This window comes from Puma concolor, chromosome A1 (assembly GCF_028749965.1).
Source record: "Puma concolor isolate L17-30 chromosome A1, mPumCon1.1.hap2, whole genome shotgun sequence".
NCBI classification, from domain to species: domain Eukaryota; kingdom Metazoa; phylum Chordata; class Mammalia; order Carnivora; family Felidae; genus Puma; species Puma concolor.
In genome coordinates this window covers 234,194,450-234,214,013 of record NC_141667.1, presented here as the reverse complement: position 1 = coordinate 234,214,013, position 19,564 = coordinate 234,194,450, and the positions used below count along the sequence as shown (strand labels likewise).

Sequence of the window (19,564 nt, the reverse complement as noted above, 5' to 3'; positions counted from 1 at the left end):
AGGTAAAGGGCTTAGAATTCTATCGCGAGAAGAGCCCCAATATATGTTGGTAATTATCATCCGTACTTCGCTCCTTGTCACCCGCCCCACCCCCAGCAGTTCCGCTGCTCCTCTTGCCTAGGAACCACATCAGCCCCATTCATTTCTATATTCTTAGCCTCCGCACAGGGTTCTGAACATAGCAGACCTTCGTTCTATGGTTTTAAAGAATGAACTGGCAAAGCCTCGTGTTCTACTTTTGCCTTTTTCTAGCTGAAACGCTGCAAATTATTCATTGCACCTGTGCCTCGTTTGCCCTCACGAAAAATGTAGTCTCCCCTTGGACGAGGTTTTGTATTCACTAAGGGGATGCATCTACCAAAGCGCACTGCACATCTTCAAATACTGTACCAACGGTGGATGTTTATCATTAAGCGGAGGTCCGCGTCTTCCCTCCCCTCCGGCACATCTCGTCCCGACCCCACCCTCCCCCCAGCCCACACCCTTACTGCGCCCTTGGCCCCGGGTCCCTCGGGACTTCAGGCGTGGGAGCCCCGGCCCCGCGCGGCTCCCTCCCGGCGCCCCGCGCCCTCCTTCCTTCCTCGCCCGGACGGACGCACTTCCGGCGGATGTGGGGGGGGCAACCCCGGAAACGGAAGTGAGCAGTGGGGCCGGCTGACGGTAACGGGGCTCAGAGGCTGTTCACTGAGCAAGTTGAAGATGGTGAGTGAGCCCCCGGGCGACCTGAGTTCCCGGCGGGTTCGGGACCCTGGCCCGGCAGGAACAGGCCGCCTCCTCCTGGCTCGTCCCGGGGTGGCGGCGGCGGCGGGAGGATGAGGCCGGCCTCGGGCGCCATGATCTGTCGAGTCACGGGGTTGGGGGTTTCGTGGCTGTCGTCCGGGCTGGGCTCGGCGCGGGTCCCGCGAGTAGCGCTTCGGCTTCATCCCCTCGCTTGGTTCTCTTCTCTCGGTCTGCGCCCCCTCGTCCCCAAGTCCCCAGTACCCCCCGGCTCCTTCCTCGTGGTTGGCGCCGAGCTGGCACATCCGAGAGTGCAGCCTGTGACGCGGCGCTGCAGACTACCCTGCCCCAGAGGGGCGAACCTTGGGGGCCCAGAGCCCTCGAACTCCTCGCTCACCCCCGACCTCGGAACTGCTTTGCGAACAGACCCACAGCTGAAAGTCTCCTTTTCGTCTCTTACCTTTATAGACATTTCTGGGAGCTTGTAGTGTGCCAGACGTTGGAGGGGTAAAAATCAAAGCAGTTGTTACTCCCCGTGTGTCTGTATCTTTAGTGCATCCCCTCCCCCCTCCACTCCCTTTCTCTCCTTGTAACGTAAAAGTAGTGATGCTTGGGAAAGACTCCTGAACCGCCCTGGCCCCTGATTCTGATACTAGGCCATCTAAATCTAGAAAGCTTGTGTTGGTAATATTGCTGATTATTATGAAGATGTTGTATAAACTCTCTGAGGTGTAACTCGTGATACTTTTCATAGATTTGGTTTCTCTGCTGCTTTAGTAGAAACATCGGGTGCCTATCCTGATGTTGTACAGAAGGAAATTGGGGGAAATGATAATAGTAGAACCCAGAGATCAGAATTCTCCTTTTCTTTGTGCATAGAAGAAACTTTCCTTCTGTTACTTTACAATAAAGCAATCTGGGAGGAAGAGAGTGTTCCTTTCCTGGTGGGAAAGTACCAGGAGATACATTTGGTAAGGTAGAATCATACCACTGTGGTCCTGGCAAGAGTTCAGGTGCCTGGGAGGATAAGTAAATGGGGCCAGAGACATTGTATGCCTTGATCATAGTCACGTAGGAGGTTAGAGACAGGCCACACTACATAGATTCCAGATTCTATTTCCTGATCAACCTTGACTTCTGTGTTGGGGAGCCTGTTGTGTAGGTTCTTGAGTTCCAGGATAAGGATATTGGGCTTTGTTTTTCAGACTGGACATTGGTGAATCGGTGAAAGGTGGTTTTTTTTTTTTTTTTTTTTAACAGGTTGGTGGGGAAGATTATATGTTTTAGGAAAACCTTGAGATGCAGAATTGGAAAGTGGAAGAGTCTAGAGACAGCAGTACCCAGCAGAGTGCTGTTAAGGTTACCCAGGTGTGAGGTCTTGAAGTAGGGCGGTAGATTGAAGAAACCCTGGACAGGATAAAGTACCTGACCAAATAAAATACACGGGTAAATCCAACAGTCAACATAAAACACTGGTTTCTCAGAGTAGTTTCTCCTAGAGTAGTGTAAGGCTGCTCACCAAACTACCTGTAGCTGTTGTACATTTTTCTGCAGAATTACAGGGTTGTTGTATGTGAGCAACACGTGATTAAAAGTTAGCTCTTGTGTGTTCCCTGTTGTAACATTTATTGCATTTTATTTGCTTGTTTAATTTATCTTCATTAGACTCAACCCTGGGAAAGGTGTACATTCAGCATCTACCAGAATACCTGATACATAATGGGTGTTTAATAAATCACCTGCTGATTATTAAATGGTTTTTATATTTAAATATAATTATTGAATTTTTTTTGATTAAATGTTTTATAGCGTAGATGTGGAGGGTGATAATACGGTAGTACCCAATGTACTGTGAGTCTTTGGTTTTGTTTACATTATGCTGATTAGATTTAGTTTTCATAGGGCGTACCCTCTTTCAGAAACCAAATACTTTCTGAACGTCCCTTTTTTTTCTTAGCTTCTGTGACTTCATTCTTCTAGCCATTCTATTCATTCTTAACCCCATTTCCTTGTGCTTTTTTAAGGAGTAGTGGTTTCCAGGATTCTGCCCTCGACTTTTTTTCATTCTGTGCTAATCATTTCAACCTAGGGGAAGAATCTTTCCGATGAAAGTAATTCTGATCATGCCAGAACCTTCAGAGGCTCTCTCAATTTCAGAATAAAACCTGAATTTCTTCGCATGTTCGAGCCTTTTTTCATTTTGCCAGTCTGCCTTTACCTCTGCCTCACTGAGACATGGAGTTATCTCAAACTACTTGTAGCGTATTCATTTATGTCTCTTTCTTTTACCTGTGTTCTTTTTTCCTAGAATGCCTTTCAATATGACAGTATTCAGAGATCAACTCAGGGATCCTACCTACTCCCAAGTTTGATATTATTTAGTGTACCATGTATGATCACCCTACCATAATGCTAAGTCTCATCACAATTGTCTAGACTATGGGCTCTTTGAGGGCAGAGACTTTATTTTTTTGTCTAATGCTTAAACAGTTTTTTACATAGATGTTCAGTGTAAGTTTTAAAAAGTTTTTTGTATTTAATGGTGTTTTTGGTTGTGTCGTAGAATGCCAGAGGACTTGGATCTCAGCTAAAGGACAGTATTCCAGTTACTGAACTTTCAGCAAGTGGACCTTTTGAAAGTCATGATCTTCTTCGAAAAGGGTATATGGGTGGGGGGGAGGGGCGGAATTGTGACTTTGACTTTGTTGTAATAAAATGTTTCTGTGAATTCTTTTTCACAGTATTCTTTAAATATTTTGATAGGCCATAAATATATATTTAATTGGGGACATAGCAAGTAATATACCTTAGACTGGGTGAGTGTGGGCGTGGATGTTTTTTGTTTTTGTTTTTCTTTAATTTTTATTTAATTTACTTCTTTAATTTATATCCAAGTTAGCTAGCATATAGTGCAACAGTGATTTCAGGAGTAGATTCCTTAATGCCCCTTCCCATTTAGCCCATCCCCCCTCCCACAACCTCTCCAGTAACCCTCTGTTTGTTCTCCATATTTAAGAGTCTCTTGGGGCGCCTGGGTGGCTCAGTCGGCTAAGCGTCCGACTTCAGCTCAGGTCACGATCTCGCAGTTCATGAGTTCGAGCCCCGCATCGGGCCCTGTGCTGACAGCTCAGAGCCTGGGGCCTGTTTCAGATTCTGTGTCTCCCTCTCTCTCTGACCCTGCCCCGTTCATGCTCTGTCTCTCTCTGTCTCAAAAATAAATAAACGTTATGGGGCGCCTGGGTGGCGCAGTCGGTTAAGCGTCCGACTTCAGCCAGGTCACGATCTCACGGTCTGTGAGTTTGAGCCCCGCGTCGGGCTCTGGGCTGATGGCTCAGAGCCTGGAGCCTGTTTCCGATTCTGTGTCTCCCTCTCTCTCTGCCCCTCCCCCATTCATGCTCTGTCTCTCTCTGTCCCAAAAATAAATAAACGTTGAAAAAAAAAAAATTTAAAAATAAATAAACGTTAAAAAAAAAAAAGTCTCTTATGTTTTGTCCCCCTCCCTGTTTTTATATTATTTTTGCTTCCCTTCCCTTGTGTTCATCTGTTTTGTATCTTAGAGTCCTCATATAAGTGCAGTCCTGTGATATTTGTCTCTCTCTGATTGACTTCGCTTACTGTAATACCCTCTAGTTCCATCACGTGGTTGCAAATGGCCAGATTTCATTCTTTTTGATTGCCGAGTAATACTCCAGTGTGTGTGTGAGTATTGTGTCTTTGTGTACCACATCTTCTTTATCCATTCAGTGGATGTTTTCTGTAATGAAGAAATGTTTTGACGGTAGTGGGTTCCCAGATTAGGGCCTCCTTCTAGGAGCTGTCACCCAGGAGCATGATTTGCTAGGATTCTCCTTTTTGCTACTGCTGACTTGGAAAGCCATTGTGTCCTTAATCTTATTTCCTACTGGAGTAATTCTCTGGGAGACACTAGAACACAGCAGATACAGAATTAACTCTGGACTAGGCCGCCTGGGTTTTGATCCGCTCTTTACTAGATGTATGACTTTGAGCAGGTTACTTAATTGCTCTATTTCTCAGAGTCTTTGTATGTGAAATAGGGCTGTTAATAGTATAAATCTTATTTTGAGGAATAAATGAGTTAGTACATGAAAAATAGAACAGTCCCTGACATTAGTAAGTTCTTAGTAAGTGTTAGCCATTGTTATTTTTCTTCTCTACCCTCAGTGCACAGTTGTACCCTTGATTTCTTCCAGGTTTCTATATGTTTAGGTCTCGATTTCTAGTACTTCTTGGCAGGTTGCCTTTCTGCTTAATCCAATAAGAGTAGCATCTGAATTTTGAATTCTGTATGTAACTTTAAGATATTTAGGTCCTGCTATAATAGAATGTTGTTCTAATACTGGTGTCTGGGGACAGATATGATGCCTTGTTATTATTGTCTTTCCATTTTATAGTGAAAGATGCAGTTTATAGTCTTTGGAATTAGAGAATAGAATTTGATTTATGGCATAGTGTAATCAAGTTCACGAGTTAGTCAGTGACCAAGTTCTGATGATTTGTTATTTATTTATTTTCACATAAAATGCTCCTTTTTCTTCCTGGTTAGACTATAAGATTGCTGTGAACAGAACCATTTTCAAATTCCACTTGTAGGATACTTCTGTACAAAGACAGTATTCAGTAAATGGTTGTTGCAGGATTTCTGTGGTTTCTTTCAGCTTTCAAATCCTGTTTTGGCAATAAGAATAGTTATCTTTATATATCTAGGGTGATAAAGACCAGTGGTCTGGTTCTAGCAGCGTGTGACCTTACATACTAGGTGTTCAGTAAATGTGAAACACATTGTTCAACATGTGTTTATTAAAGATACGTTAAATATTGAATATGTATTAGACCTAAACAGAAGGGGTGTAGATATTTTGTATAGTAAAGGAAGCACGTCATCAAGTAATAGTAGTTTTAAACATACTTTATTAAATTTCTTCTAGATAATAGGGCATCGTTTAAACACTGTTTTTTGAAGGGCTCTCCCTAGTTAATTGACTACTAGTATCTATAATTGGTACATTTTAAAACAGTTATATAGTAGATTTGACTTTTTTTCTCTTAATGTTATATAACTCGTTATAATTCATTATGTTACAATTCATAGTTATATGAATTTTAACACATGTATCAGTTTCTGTAACCACTGTCACAGTCAGGATGCAGAGTGTCATCGTCCCCCAAAAGTCCCTTGTGGCATTCTGTTACAGATAAACGCATTGATAGATGTGATTTTGAGCTTTAGGGATTGAGTGATTTATCATCTACCTTTTAAATGTTTATTTTCAGCCTTCCTTGTGTGAAAAATGAACTTTTGCCTAGTCATCCTCTTGAATTATCAGAAAAAAATGTAAGTATGTTACTTGTATTTTTACTTTTCTTCTCTAGTAGAAGAATAGTTTTAGTAATACTTATGTGGTTTCATTTATTAAGACATTTTTGATTTTGAGCATTTGACCATGAAGAATATGAGGACTTATTTTCAGTATCCTTGTAGAGTAGGCTTCAAATTATCATTATACTGCTTCACTAAAGCTCTACACATTCCTTCTTTTGTCTTTTTTATGGATGTTTCTTTTTTTTTCTTTTTTAAATTTTAACTAGGCTCCACGCCCAGCATGGGGCTTGAACTCATGACCCTGAGATTAAGAGTCGCATGCTCTACCAGCTGAGCCAGGTGCCCCTTTATGGACATTTCTGAAAGCCAATCCACCATTCCTCTCATAATATTTCCCCATTTGATGATCCTGTTTTCTTTCATATTTTTCCTCTGCCATTTTTGCTATTGATCTCCAAATCCTTATCTCTAGCCTTGACCTCTTTCTCAAGCCCTGCACCTCCAAGGTACTGAGGGACATATCCTCTTATGTGGTATAGTAGGTACACAGAGGAATATGACATAATCCCCATCCTGGAGGGGCTGAAAATTTAACGGGAGGACAGGCAGTGGAGAGGGGCTATATAAAATGCTATAGAGGACGAAGACGGAGCAACCACTTGTGCATATGGCTAGTGGAAGGCTTTAGAGAGCAGACATTTGAATAGTTTTAGATCAGTCACTCCAAAGGGAGTATAGCCTGGATGGATGTTGTAAGGCAGCTTACAGGGTTTCTAAATACATGTTCAGAGCAAGAATAAAGAGGGGTCTTATTCAGGAAGATGGTGCAATGTTATTATTAATAAGATGGGGCTCACTCAAATCAAGGGAGGAGACAGTCTCACTTTCCCAAGTATTATTTGGAATATTGGTTCACTTCTGGGCAATACATGTTAAGAGAAACTTGGACAACTCTGAGTGAGACTGGCCCAGATGAAGAGTTAAAAAATCATATAGTTGTTTTGAGACTCAGCTTCTATGTGCCACCTCTGTGTAGTCTCCTTAATCACTTAACCAGGTAGTGGGAGTCTCTTGAAATTGTCTGGCACTTTCTGTTATAAATCCTTCAGCACAGGTTGTGTAATTGAACTATCCAGGTTTGAATTCTTGGTACCATACTTAGCAGCTAAGTGAACTTGGCAAGTTTCTTAATTTCTCTTTAAGTCTTAGTTTCTTCATCTGTATAATGGAGTTAGTAATAGCCATGACTTGGCACATGCTGACTTAAAGTAGCTCTCCATGATTGGGAGCTATAGTAACGATAGGGAAGATGGCCATCGTTATTCATACCAGTGGTTGTCAACTAGGAATGATTTTGCCTCCTCCAGGGGACATTTGAAAAGGTCTAATTGTCACAAGGGTTGGGGAAGAAGGATCTTTGGTAGTGGCATCAGTTGGACGGAGGCCAGGGATGCTGCTAAACATCTTACAGTGTACAGGACTGTCCCCGTGCACCACGACAGATAATTATGTAGCCCAAGATGTCAATAGCGCCAGGGGTTGAGAAGTCCTGATCTGTATGTAATGTTTTCCCAGTTCGATCATACAACCTTCTCCGTGGTAGACTGGTTGTCGTACATTGCCACAGAGCCTAATTCTAATTTTGCATGTGGTTGTTAGTGATTAAGTATATGTTGACTGATAATTGCAGTTTGACAGCATATTATAAGGTGGATACATTCATCAAAGTTTGTAAAATTGAATCTTTTACATAAAACTGTATTTACTTAATTCAGTATTTAAAGGAAACCCTTCAGTGAGAACTTCAGATTATATACCCATAATGAAATATTGCATATTTTCTCTAAGGACCATCTGTTAAAATTTTGCACTCCAGCTACAGTAGTTAAAAACCATATTGCTTAATATCCTTTAGACTTCACGTATATGGCCCCAGGTTGTGTCTCAGTGGGCACTAATCTCTCAGTAGGTATTTGATTAAAATTTCTTACCCTGCCCCTGCCATGACTTAAAATCTTACCAAGAGAATGTAGTGTAATAAAAAATGATCACACAGGTCACTTTACCTTACTATAGTTAACTTACACAGACCTTTGTAGCAGTCTGTCTGCAAATCATATCCGCTACCCCTAAGAGCCATTTTAGGAAACTGTATGATTAGAATCCATGAATGGAGTTGATTCATTTTGCCTGAAGTACATTAAATTGTCAAAGTTTTTTACAAGTAATATCAATGTTTAGTAAAACTATGATTCCAGAAAAAAAAAATTCCTTATTAGCACTCAATGCAAACTGGACAGACTTTAGAGTTTCGGATCCCTACCCCCCAGGAATCTACTGCTCCAAAGAGTGGAGTTTAAACATTATAGCCTAGTTAACAGGGTGGTATAATGGGTGTGATTATTTCTTCTGTGAAATCCTTTGAATTGTATATTTTCATACTGAGAAATTCACCATTTTTGTCACTTGTATGTAACTATTTCTGGATCTCAGGTTATTTATACCTTTCTGTGTTTTACCAGTTTTGCGGGAATTCTAATCAAAAGCACTGAAACGTTTTGTAAATGTATTTTTGCAATGTGAAAAACATTCTTCATCTAAAGTTTTGTAAATCCAAGTTTTAGGGGTAATTTTACGTTAGTGAAGTACCCTATACCTGCATGCTGGATAAAACAGACGTACGTACTCTAAACTTTATTAACAAAAGTGTTTTGTTTTTATTTCAGTTATGGATAGTAAAATGCTTTGTCTAAGTGTTGCGTTATACATGTATCAATGAGGTTTTGAAAGCAGAGTGTTGAGTGTAACCTTTCAACTTCCGTTGTTGTCCTGTGTAGTTCCAGCTCAACCAAGATAAAATGAATTTTTCCACACTGAGAAACATCCAGGGTCTGTTTGCTCCACTCAAATTACAAATGGAATTCAAGGCAGTGCAGCAGGTGAGTTTGTGCATGTCAGCTATGATACATTCCACCTGTGTGTTGCTATGGACTGGAAGGACTCTTCCCTATTCATAGCCCTATAAACCTTACCTTCTCTTCTCTACAGCCTATTCTACTTTGTCCCCTTTTAGGATAGGACCCCGAGTCCTACTTTATACAGAAAAAAAAGAAGACATTAAGCGGAAGACTTCAAATTAAGAGCTCAGTGCCAAAACTTACCTGCATCTGCTTTCATGTTTTTCTTTTTGGAGGGTTACATTGAATTTGAAATGCCTCTAGAAATATCCATGTGGTGGTGTGTAGCAGGCAGTTTGCATATAGCTGGGTACGCCTGTTGCTAAAGAATAAGATCTTCAGAAATGTCCTTCCAGGTGTAAGAACTGTTCTCGACCTGTGTTCTAGGTTCTGCCCTCTCACACCACGTCAGAGAATTCCCTTTTTGTGGATCCTTTCTGTAGCTGATGTCTTCATCCTCTCTGTCTACTTGCTCAGACTCCTCAGCAGTGTTTATGTGCATCCCGACCTTTTCTGTCTTTTAAAACGACCCAAATGTTGTATCAGTCCCTTTATAGCAACTTCTCGCTCACTAAATGTACTTTTGCCAGGTTAGTGTCGTAGACTTGCCTCTGTTTGCTGCGTATGTGCCTTTGCCTCCTGTCCACCCAACCCCGTGTTTCCTGGCTTCCATCACCAGTGAAGGTGCTCCTGAACAGCATGGACGTCTGGTCTCCCTGTGGTGTGTAATACCAATGACTCCTTCCTTCTTCCCCTGGCTTTTAGGACACCACACTTCTCCTGATACTGCTTCCTGTCTGAAATCGCCTTCTCGGGTATTTCTGCGTAGGTTCCTTTTGCTTTTTTCTTCTGCGTCTTGCAATACCAGGTTTGTTAGTTCCCGTCTCCAGTCCTCTTCTCGTCCTATTATTTCCTACCTATTCCTGTGACTTTAGGTATCATGTATATGTTGATGACTCCCAAGTTTTAATTCTCATGAGCTGTAAACCTGTAGGCTTCTCCAGTTGTGAGTCCCACGGGCACTTCACGTTTCACATGTGTGAGTACAGAACTCGTTATGCCGCACATACTGTGTGTCACGTGTGACTAGGTTGCTACCTAAGGCAGAGATTGCAGCATTAGCCTTGGTTGTCTCAAGCGGCACCTGTCCCCACCCACCACCCTGCCTCCCACCGTCCAATCAATTACACGTTGACACCATCGCTTCTGCATTGGTTTTGATCCCCTACTGTGCTTCGTCTGGATCAGTGCGACACCCACCCCTGCTGCCCTCCAGTCCATTGTACATGCTGTAGCCACGTAATTTTTGTAAAATACAGAGTTGATCGTGGCACTCCCCTCACTTTGCCCTCAGAATAATTCTCTGACCCTGTAATGTGGCTGTGCTCCTGAACTGGCCTCTCCTTGTTCTCCAGTGTACTTCGTAGCCTCCTGAAACTACTTTCAGCGTCCTAGTTTTTTTTCTGGCCTTTTGGCTTTTGCACGTGTTCTTCCTACTACTGTGTCTTTTTCAACAAATTCTATTAATGCCAGCAACTGTGTTGGCTGAGTCGTCCTGGAAGCTGTTTCAGAACTTTTTTCCAAGGATCAAGCTCCGAAAGAGCATGTGTGGCTCTAACAGTAACCTGGATGTGAATCTTGGCTCCACTGCCTACCAGTCTTAAGAACTTAAACAAGTTAGAGACCTTTCTGAGCCCCAGATCTTGTGTTTGTTTTTAATGTGAAATGGAATTAACAGGAACAACACTGTCGGGTTATTAGGGTAACTCTGAAGATTAAATACAACATATGTTTGGCACAGAATTGTTCGTTTCCCTTTTATTTTCCTGCTACTCAGATTCCAGTTACATATTGCTCATATTTTGGGCCTAAACTTTTAATTCCATTTAATCCAAAAATCCTCGTCCGGAATTCTGTCCCCCGCCCCGCCTTTTTCCCTTATCCTTGTGCTGTTGTGGTTCTCGCTTATTGGGAAATATAACAACCGCCTGCTCCTTCCTGCTTTTGGTGCTTTCTCAGGACCGTGTCTGATCAAACTGTACCTACCAGGCCCCTTACTCTCTGATTTAACTTAAAGCTCCATTTTTGTCTCTTCCTCTGTCTTCCCTACTTTCCTTTAAAAAACAAAAACAAACAAACAAAAATACATACATACATACATACATTTGTCAACCTAGAGATTTTTTCATCCTAAATTCTATAAGCCATTAGTAATTAAAAATAGTTTTAGTCTGGTTATATTTTCTTGGGGGAGATAATCTTAATGCCCTGAGATTTCAAAGTCATGGTTACTTTAAAATACTGGTATCATATGGTCACGGACCATCACTCTTGGTATTCTTTTGTTAATATCCAAACTAATCTTACGACTAACAGAGAACACAAAACTTGAAAATTTGGTTTGCTTATATAAAAGTTCATCGAATACCAAGTATGTGCCAACGACTATACCAAATACATACTTTACACCACACCATTCCGCCAGTTTGAGAGGAAGGTGATAGTATCCTGTTTCCCAGATGAGGAAACCAAGAGTGAGACAGATCAGGTACTTCTACGAAGCTAAAGTAATGGTGAGTCCTAAAACAGTCTGGATCCAGATACCACTGGCTCTACAACCCGTGCTTTCTCTGCTACGCTTACAAACCAGGGTGCAGATCCTATGCTTGATACTTTACTTGAAGGGGCGCCTGGGTGGCTCAGTTGGTTAAGCATTTGACTCTTGATTTCAACTCAGGTCATGATTTCACGGTTTGTGAGTTCAAGCCCTGTGTCAGGCTCTGTGCTGACAGCACGGAGCCTGCTTGGGATTCTCTGTCTCTCGCTCTCTCTCTGCCCTTCTCCTGCTCTCTCTCTGTCTCAAAATAAATAAACATTAAAAAAAAAAGGGGGCGCCTGGGTGGCTCAGTTGGTTAAGCATCCGACTTTGGCTCAGGTCATGATCTCACGGTCTGTGAGTTCGAGCCCCGCGTCGGGCTCTGTGCTGATGGCTCAGAGCCTGGAGCCTGTTTCAGATTCTGTGTCTCCCTCTCTCTCTCTGCCCCTCCCCTGTTCACACTCTGTCTCTCTCTGTCTCAAAAATAAATAAACGTTAAAAAAATTTTTAAAAAAAAGTTAAAAAAAATACGGTACTTGAAAAAAGTAGATACTGCTAGTTCAGAATGGTATCATGGTTTTTTTTGTTTTGTTTTGTTTTAAAGTTCATTCATTTATTTTGAGAGCGAGAGTGGGAGAGGGAGGGAGGGAGAATCCAAGCAGGCTCTGCACTGCCAGCACGGAGCCCAATGTGGGGCTTGAACTCATGAACCATGAGATTATGATCTGAGCCAAAATCAAGAGCCGGGGGCTTAGCCGACTCAGCCACCCCAGTGCCCGATGTTACTGTGTTTTTTAAAGGCCTCACAAGTGACTTTGACCTTCCTTTCTGGTTACCAGTACTGTTTTAAAGGGCCATAACTTACATTTTTACTATGAGCAATATGAAACAACATACAGAGTGAAGTCATCAGTTTGCTAAGTAGAGTAGTACTCTTACTAAGGTGGAATTTCTTCAGGAATTTGATCATCCCACCTTTATTTGGAACTAGATTATGGTGTTAGGCTCTGGGATTTTTGCACGTCGTCATGTGTATGACAGAAGCAAAGCCCCAAAGCCCCATCAGGTGCAAACCTGATGGAATTATTAAGTGTTAATAAAACTAATAGTGTTAATAACTCTAATTTTCAGGGTCTTTACATATTTTGAGTAAAGTTTTGAGGAATTTTAAAAAATTTGGTTTGGGTCTAAAATATGAACTGCTATTTGGTTTTTTCCCCCCCACTGGTTAAACTGTTTATTTAGTTCTGTGAATTTTACAAATAAAGAATGAAGAGCAAGAAGTTAGATTATTTATTGTTTCCCCCCCCCTTTGGTTTTCTCTAATCTTGCCCTTTCATATTTTTCCTGAAGGCTCAGCGTCTTCCATTTCTTCCAAGCTCAAACCTTTCACTGGATATTTTGAGGGGTAATGATGAGACTATTGGATTTGAAGATATTCTTAATGGTAAGTGTCATTCAGCACCTTTTTATGGAGCCCTAATAATGTACAAGGCAATGGTAGCAAACAAAACCCACAGTGTCCTGTCCTCATCCATATGGCCCTTACAGCTCATTGGATTCACTTGTGTTTATTCATTGCAATCAGACAAAATTTAATGGTAATAACTGTACTTGAACTGGTTTTTAAAGGTGAAAGTTACTATGAATCAACTAATGATAGTCTTTCATTTCATGTCCTGCAGACATAGACTAATGTGTGAGTCTAACATAGTATTGTTAGGGTAGCTTGAGCAATGATTGTTGTTTCAGTATTTAAAATATTTGTGGGACACGACTAGTTTTTAAAAGGACTAGAAAAAATAAGAAAATTTTTCCTTAAAAATTGCCTCCCACCCCCAAAGAATTTTTGTGCTACTGTAGGTGGTGAATAGGAAAGAAGAATCTGTCATTTTTAACAAAATTCCTTGGATAATTGTAGCATGTATGAGATAAATGACTTTTAAGTAAGAACCATACATGCAGCATCCCCTATTTTTTTGCTCCTGAGGAAGATAAACAAATATAATTCTGTCTGGTGTTGTTTCTGCTCGTTTTGCCCCGGCGGTTCAGGAGAAACAGAAAAACCCAACAGGATTAAATTATACTAGTTTTGCTTGGCTGCTGATATCCGGTGAGGAAATGCTGTGGACACAACAGAAGTCTAGTGAGCCTGCCCTTCGAGAATCTTTCCTGAGGGAACTGTTTGAATGCAGGAAAACCTGGAATCCCTAAGCTTTTTACATTGAACTTACACCTCATTTTAAGTTAGCAAGGTGATTGTTCATGTCTGCATGTTTCTATCTTGCATTTTAAATTAGTTATAAGAACACATTTACTTAAAAATCACCTCCTGTAAGTTTGTGTAAAGAAAGTGAGAGATGCTTGTTGAGCATGTACTCATTTATATATTTACTGTGTATCAGGCACTGAGCTAGGCTCTGAATATACAATGGTAAAAAAACAAACTGTGCTGGGGCGCCTGGGTGGCTCAGTCGGTTGAGCTTCCGACTTCGGCTCAGGTCACGATCTCGCGGTCCGTGAGTTCGAGCCCCGTGTCGGGCTCTGTGCTGACAGCTCAGAGCCTGGAGCCTGCTTCCGATCCTGTGTCTCCCTCTCTCTCTGCCCCTCCCCCGTTCATGCTCTGTCTCTCTCTGTCTCAAAAATAAACAAACATTAAAAAAAAAATTAAAAAAAAACCAAAACAAACTGTGCTTTCTAAGGCAGGAGGTAAACATTAAACAGTTAAACACAGACATATAATTGCAAATTGTGATAAATTCTAGGAATAAAAAGGGATAGGGGTAGAGTTTGTTGTTGAGTAGGAGAGAGGGGCACTTTTGGGAATATGACACATAACCTGATTCCTAGAAGATGTATGAATTAGTTGATAAAGTAGAGGTAGAACCAGTGTGTTCAGGGTCTGTAACCTGAGAGAACAGCTGAAGAACTCTGATGTTGTCCTATCTAGAAGCTAACAGGTTAGCCTGCCATGGTTTCATGAATCCGGGCAGAAGACAAGATTCCTAGAGACAACAGTTTATTACTAAGAGCAGTAGTAGTAGCTGGAGTGTCAGCTTTCTGGTTGGTTCCCCGAGCCCCAGCTCCCACGGAGCAGCCAGAAGAAGGTCAGGTGATGCTGCATATGTTACGTATTTTATTACAGGTAGAGGAACCCCCAGGTAAGGGCATCTGAATCTTTTACAATAGGCAGTAAGGCTTCCTGTTCTGTGCTCCAGAGGAGACACGATCTTTGTCGTCTTCTTAGTCTGTTCACTTTAGTAACAACTTTGGACAGAGAGCCTAGAACAAAGGCAGGCTGTGTATCCAAGGCTTACAAGAAGCATGAGAGACGCATGGAGAATTGTCTCAACACACATAAGAGTGTGTTAAGAAAACCTATGTGACTGGAGGTTTTGAGTTCAGTGTTGGAGGTGATGAAGTTTTGCTTGCTCATCAGGGAGTACTTGGCCAAGAAAATTCTGCACGTTTTACGAGGAAGGGAAGGGAATATGAGGAGGGCAATAGTAAAGTCAAAACAAGACTTTTAATGCTGAAAGGGGATTTCTGTTTACTCTAGTTCCCTCACTTGATGGTGGTTAAACAGCCTGATGGAGAGGCTCAGTCCTCCCTCATGGTCTCACAGCAGACGTTGGAGTCACAGGCCATCGCCCTGCTTATGTGGCGTGCTGTTTTCTGGTGGAAGTGACTTATTTAATAAGCATGTACTTTATTAAACTCAAAGTTTAAAACGGTTTAAAAGAAAGTTGTCATTATACAAATTAACGTATTCTTTAACGATTTAAAACATGACAGCTGAAACTCAAGTCCTCCATGATTACCCCCAAACCCATTTCTCTTTTGTTCTTCATTTACTTGCTATTTATATTTAGTGTATTTCCTTCCAGACTTTTTCCTGTATGTCTTCGTACAAATATATATAACCAGAAATATTTGGTCTTGCTTAGTGTTTTGTTTTTGTTTTTTTAACACAACAGGTATACTGGGTCTATCTTAACAGTATGCGTGATACCTCAGTGCATTTATTGATGGTTGCTTATCATTTTTCACTTATTCACATGAAACAGTGCTGTAGGCAAACATCTTTGTCTATCCTTTGTACTCATGTGCAGGCATTTTTTTTTTATAAGTTTAGATTTTGAATGCCTGTTACATACATAGCAGTTTACTCTGTTGTTAATAATTACAGCAGTGTCAGTTGTTGTTAAGGCTGCTTTATGGTGTGATGAGTGCAGAGAGTATATAGATGACTGAACTGATGTGACACAGTAATCTCTAGTCTCTTAGGAGATCCAGCGAGGAAACATCCAGATCTGTAATCATTATTTTAATGTGGGTGGTTTATTTATTTTTACAAACTGATTTTACAGTCTAGTTCATTGGGGTTTGTTTATCCTGTTTGTGGAGTAGGGGACAGAAATGGAAAAAGGCTTTGTTATTTTGCAACTTACTGTTAGTATTAATTTTAAAAGCTCTTCTAGGTGTATTGTATGGTCAAAATAAGTCTTTTGTCTGACTCATCTCTAAAAATGAGTGAAGATTTTAAAATTTTTCTTGGTCTAGGATTCTGATTTATGTTTGTGTATGGAAGAGAGTACAAAACAATAGAAATAAAACGTTTTTGCAAACTAGATTAAGAGACTGATCAATTTCTTGATTAGAGATTGTTTCTGGGAAGCCTCTGGAAAACTTCGGAGCTTTGAAAAAGAAGAACGTTTTCAATCTGTTGTTGTTTTTGTTTGTCTGCTTAACAGTCAACTGTATTGAGGTATAATTGACATACAATAGAATGCTCTCATTTTAAGTGTATATTCTGTGAATTTTAGCAAATGTGTACTGCTGTGTAAGTGTCCCCCCAGTCAAGATATAAAATGTTTATCACCCCAGAAAGTCTGCTTGCTCCTTTTGCAGTCAGTCCCTCACCTTTGGCCCCAGGCAACTGCTCGTCTGTCTTCTTTCATGTTAGTTTTGCCTGTTCTAGATTTTCATGTGAGTGGAATCATGGAATTTATCTTTTTTTGAGAATCTTTAATATGTTTGTTTTTGTTTGTTTTCAGACCCATCACAAAGTGAACTAATGGGAGAGCCACACTTGATGGTGGAATATAAACTGGGTTTACTGTAATCTCTTGTGCTGTTCATGAAAATAGAGGGACTGCATCTTGTTTATAGTCCTTTTTTTACTATAATTTGATGTACACAACATTAAAAGTACTGACATCTGAGAATTCTTGCCTAAATAGTATCTGTGATCATTTGAAATTATTTGGGTCTTTGGTTTATTGCCATGTGACAATTGAAAGCACTAAAGGGAGATGCTTTTAAAACTCCCAATTTATATGAAAACAGTAGCCTTCTATATCTTTAAAAAATTGTTGCTAATGAGTATTTTAAAACTGTCTACAGGTGTACAGTGCAACCTGTTGTTTGGGTATTCTATAAATTTAGTTCTGAAATCATTATCAGCATTGGAGTCTGCAACCTTCATAGTAATGTCTTTCAGAATAAACATCTGTAATTGATTTTAGTGGCAACACTTCAAATTAAGTACAAAGCAAGGTATTTATATTTTACCTTGTTTCAGTATAGCTCATTAATATTCAGAAGAATAATATTGGCTGTATTGATGCTATTTTAGAATTATAGCTATTCTTTGAGGTTGAAAAGTATAAGTTCAGAGGTTTTGATTTCGGTCTTGTCTTTAACGTGAAAAATTAAATAAAGCAACCAGGATATGCTGATTAAACTGTTGTACCACATAGATTTATATATCACAAGATGCTTAAATTGAAAAATAATCAGAATATTCATGTACACACATACTATGTATCCATGAACAAATCCCATAATAGTTTATTTAAAAATAAACCTTCGCTATGGTTGTTCTTTCTTATGAGATATTCTTTATGAACCTGGTATACAAAAATTAAAGAATTTTAGATTTAATTACTAAATGGGTCATCTTTCACTAATAAGAAATATATTTTGATAATAAAAGTGCCAAATGAAGATGATTTTAAAAACTCATAATTTACATTGAAACAGTAGCCTTCTATGTCATAAAAAAAGTTATTACTGAATATTGTAAAACTGCTTATATTCAGAGTTTGCTCCCTGCAATCCCAAATCATTTGGTTCAACATGTCAGTAGTGTCAGGGATGACAAACCTTGAAATAAAGCAGATGACACATTTTTAAAAATTGCTCTTGGGGCGCCTGGGTGGCTTAGTCAGTTGAGTGTCTGACTTCAGCTTAGGTCATAATCTCACGGTTCATGAGTTTGAGCCCCACATTGGGCTGGCTGCTGTCAACGCGGAACCCACTTTAGATCCTCTCTCCCCCTCTCACTCTGCCCCTCCCCTGCTTGCGTGCTCTTTCTCAAAAATAATAAATAAACATTAAAAAACAACAACAACAACAACAACAACAAAAAACCTCTAAAATTACTCCTGACTGTTGAGGTTAGGTTTAGAAACACCTTTGCTACCACAATATTTGCCAAACCATTTTACACTTAAATTATGAGAAAATACAGAATTAATGAAGGTTCACTGAGTGTTTCTAGATATATTCTTTCAACTAAGAAAATGGGAAATTTCTTCTTTACCATAGTTCTAAGAATACTACATACCCTTCCCGACCAGGAGAGGGTACTATGAAATTAATGAGCATAGTTTAAATGGAAAGCTGATGCTTTAAACAAATGGGAATACTTTCTGAAGGTCTTTTCGCTTCCCCTCTCTCTCCTTGTCCTCTTTTACCTTCTTTGTGAAGAATACCAGTGATCCTGATTGCTGGATACACAAAAAATCACCTGGGGATCTTGTGAAGGAATTTTGGTACTGGGTCCGAATCTCAGAAATTCCAATAAGACCAGAATGGATCCTGGGAAGTGTACTTTTGAAAAGCTCTCCAGGCTTGAGAACATTTGATTTGTATGCTTGCTTTCCTCTATGCTCACTTTTGCCTTTGTAGTAGCAACAGTCATTGGCATTAATTAGTTAATTTTTCTGGCCTACCTCGCTGCTGAAAAGCTTGCCATTTCTTAATTCCTGCAGTCTTTACTATGTGCTTGGAGTTGAATTATTTGGGTTCCTGCATTAGAGTCCATTGCAGGGCTGTCTGAGTTACCTGTCTAGGTGTCCAACTCTAATTAGGCATTTTTTCTTTCAGAGGCTGTGACTTTATTGAAGAATTAGTTTAGTATTTTCCTGGTCTTTTTTTTTTTTTTTTGCTTGTGAACTATCTTTGGGTTCAAGGGGAACTTCATAGGTTGGTGGCTAATTGAAATTCATTTTATTCACATTAAAATGATAAAATTCACAATAAAAGATGGAAGCATGCCTAACGAGGTGCAATCTAATTCTTTCTTAAGCCTCTCAATATATATGAGGATAAAGGAATTTGTGGGTTTTATTGTCTGGAAGTGTTGGGGGTGGTTGGCAAAAAATTAAGCACTATTTGGCATACACGCCATGGGATGGCTCTTTCCTACCCTCTGTGCAAAATACAGCTGATAGATGTACCATGTTTCCTTAATTGTGGCCTTTGCAGTGTTATCCCTCTTTCAGGAGTACACATAACCAGTGTATAACCCAGTGCTCGCCTGTGTTTCGTTACTCCTTCAAACGCAGACATGCAAGAATGTAAAAGGTGATCTGAACAAATAGATGATGAAGTTTTGAAAAACAGACTGTGTTGTGTATCATCTTCCACTGAAATTTACCATCGATTAAATTCTTTTTATCAAGCACCTAAAATCTATATATTAACTAAATTTTGACTTGCTATTTGAATAAAGCAAAACTAAGAATGTTGTGACACTTTTTGGACCTGTTTAGCTCATGATTTCAAAACAAATTTAGATTCCTTCATGTACAATGAATGTTTAAGAATGTATATGTTTAGTTTGTTTTATTATAGATCCTTATGTTAAAGAATAAGAATATACTG

At 40.1% G+C, this 19,564-nt stretch overlaps 1 protein-coding gene across 1 annotated transcript; it reads left to right on the top strand.

Moving 5' to 3' along the window:
• Positions 1 to 494: 494 nt before the first annotated feature.
• On the top strand, positions 495 to 17,493 carry POMP (proteasome maturation protein). The gene is made up of 6 exons (XM_025923717.2): positions 495 to 702; positions 3,281 to 3,378; positions 6,010 to 6,070; positions 8,896 to 8,997; positions 12,965 to 13,058; positions 16,669 to 17,493. The coding sequence occupies exons 1-6, from the start codon at positions 700 to 702 to the stop codon at positions 16,734 to 16,736; spliced, it is 426 nt and encodes a 141-aa protein (XP_025779502.1). The 5' UTR covers positions 495 to 699; the 3' UTR covers positions 16,737 to 17,493.
• Positions 17,494 to 19,564: the final 2,071 nt, after the last annotated feature.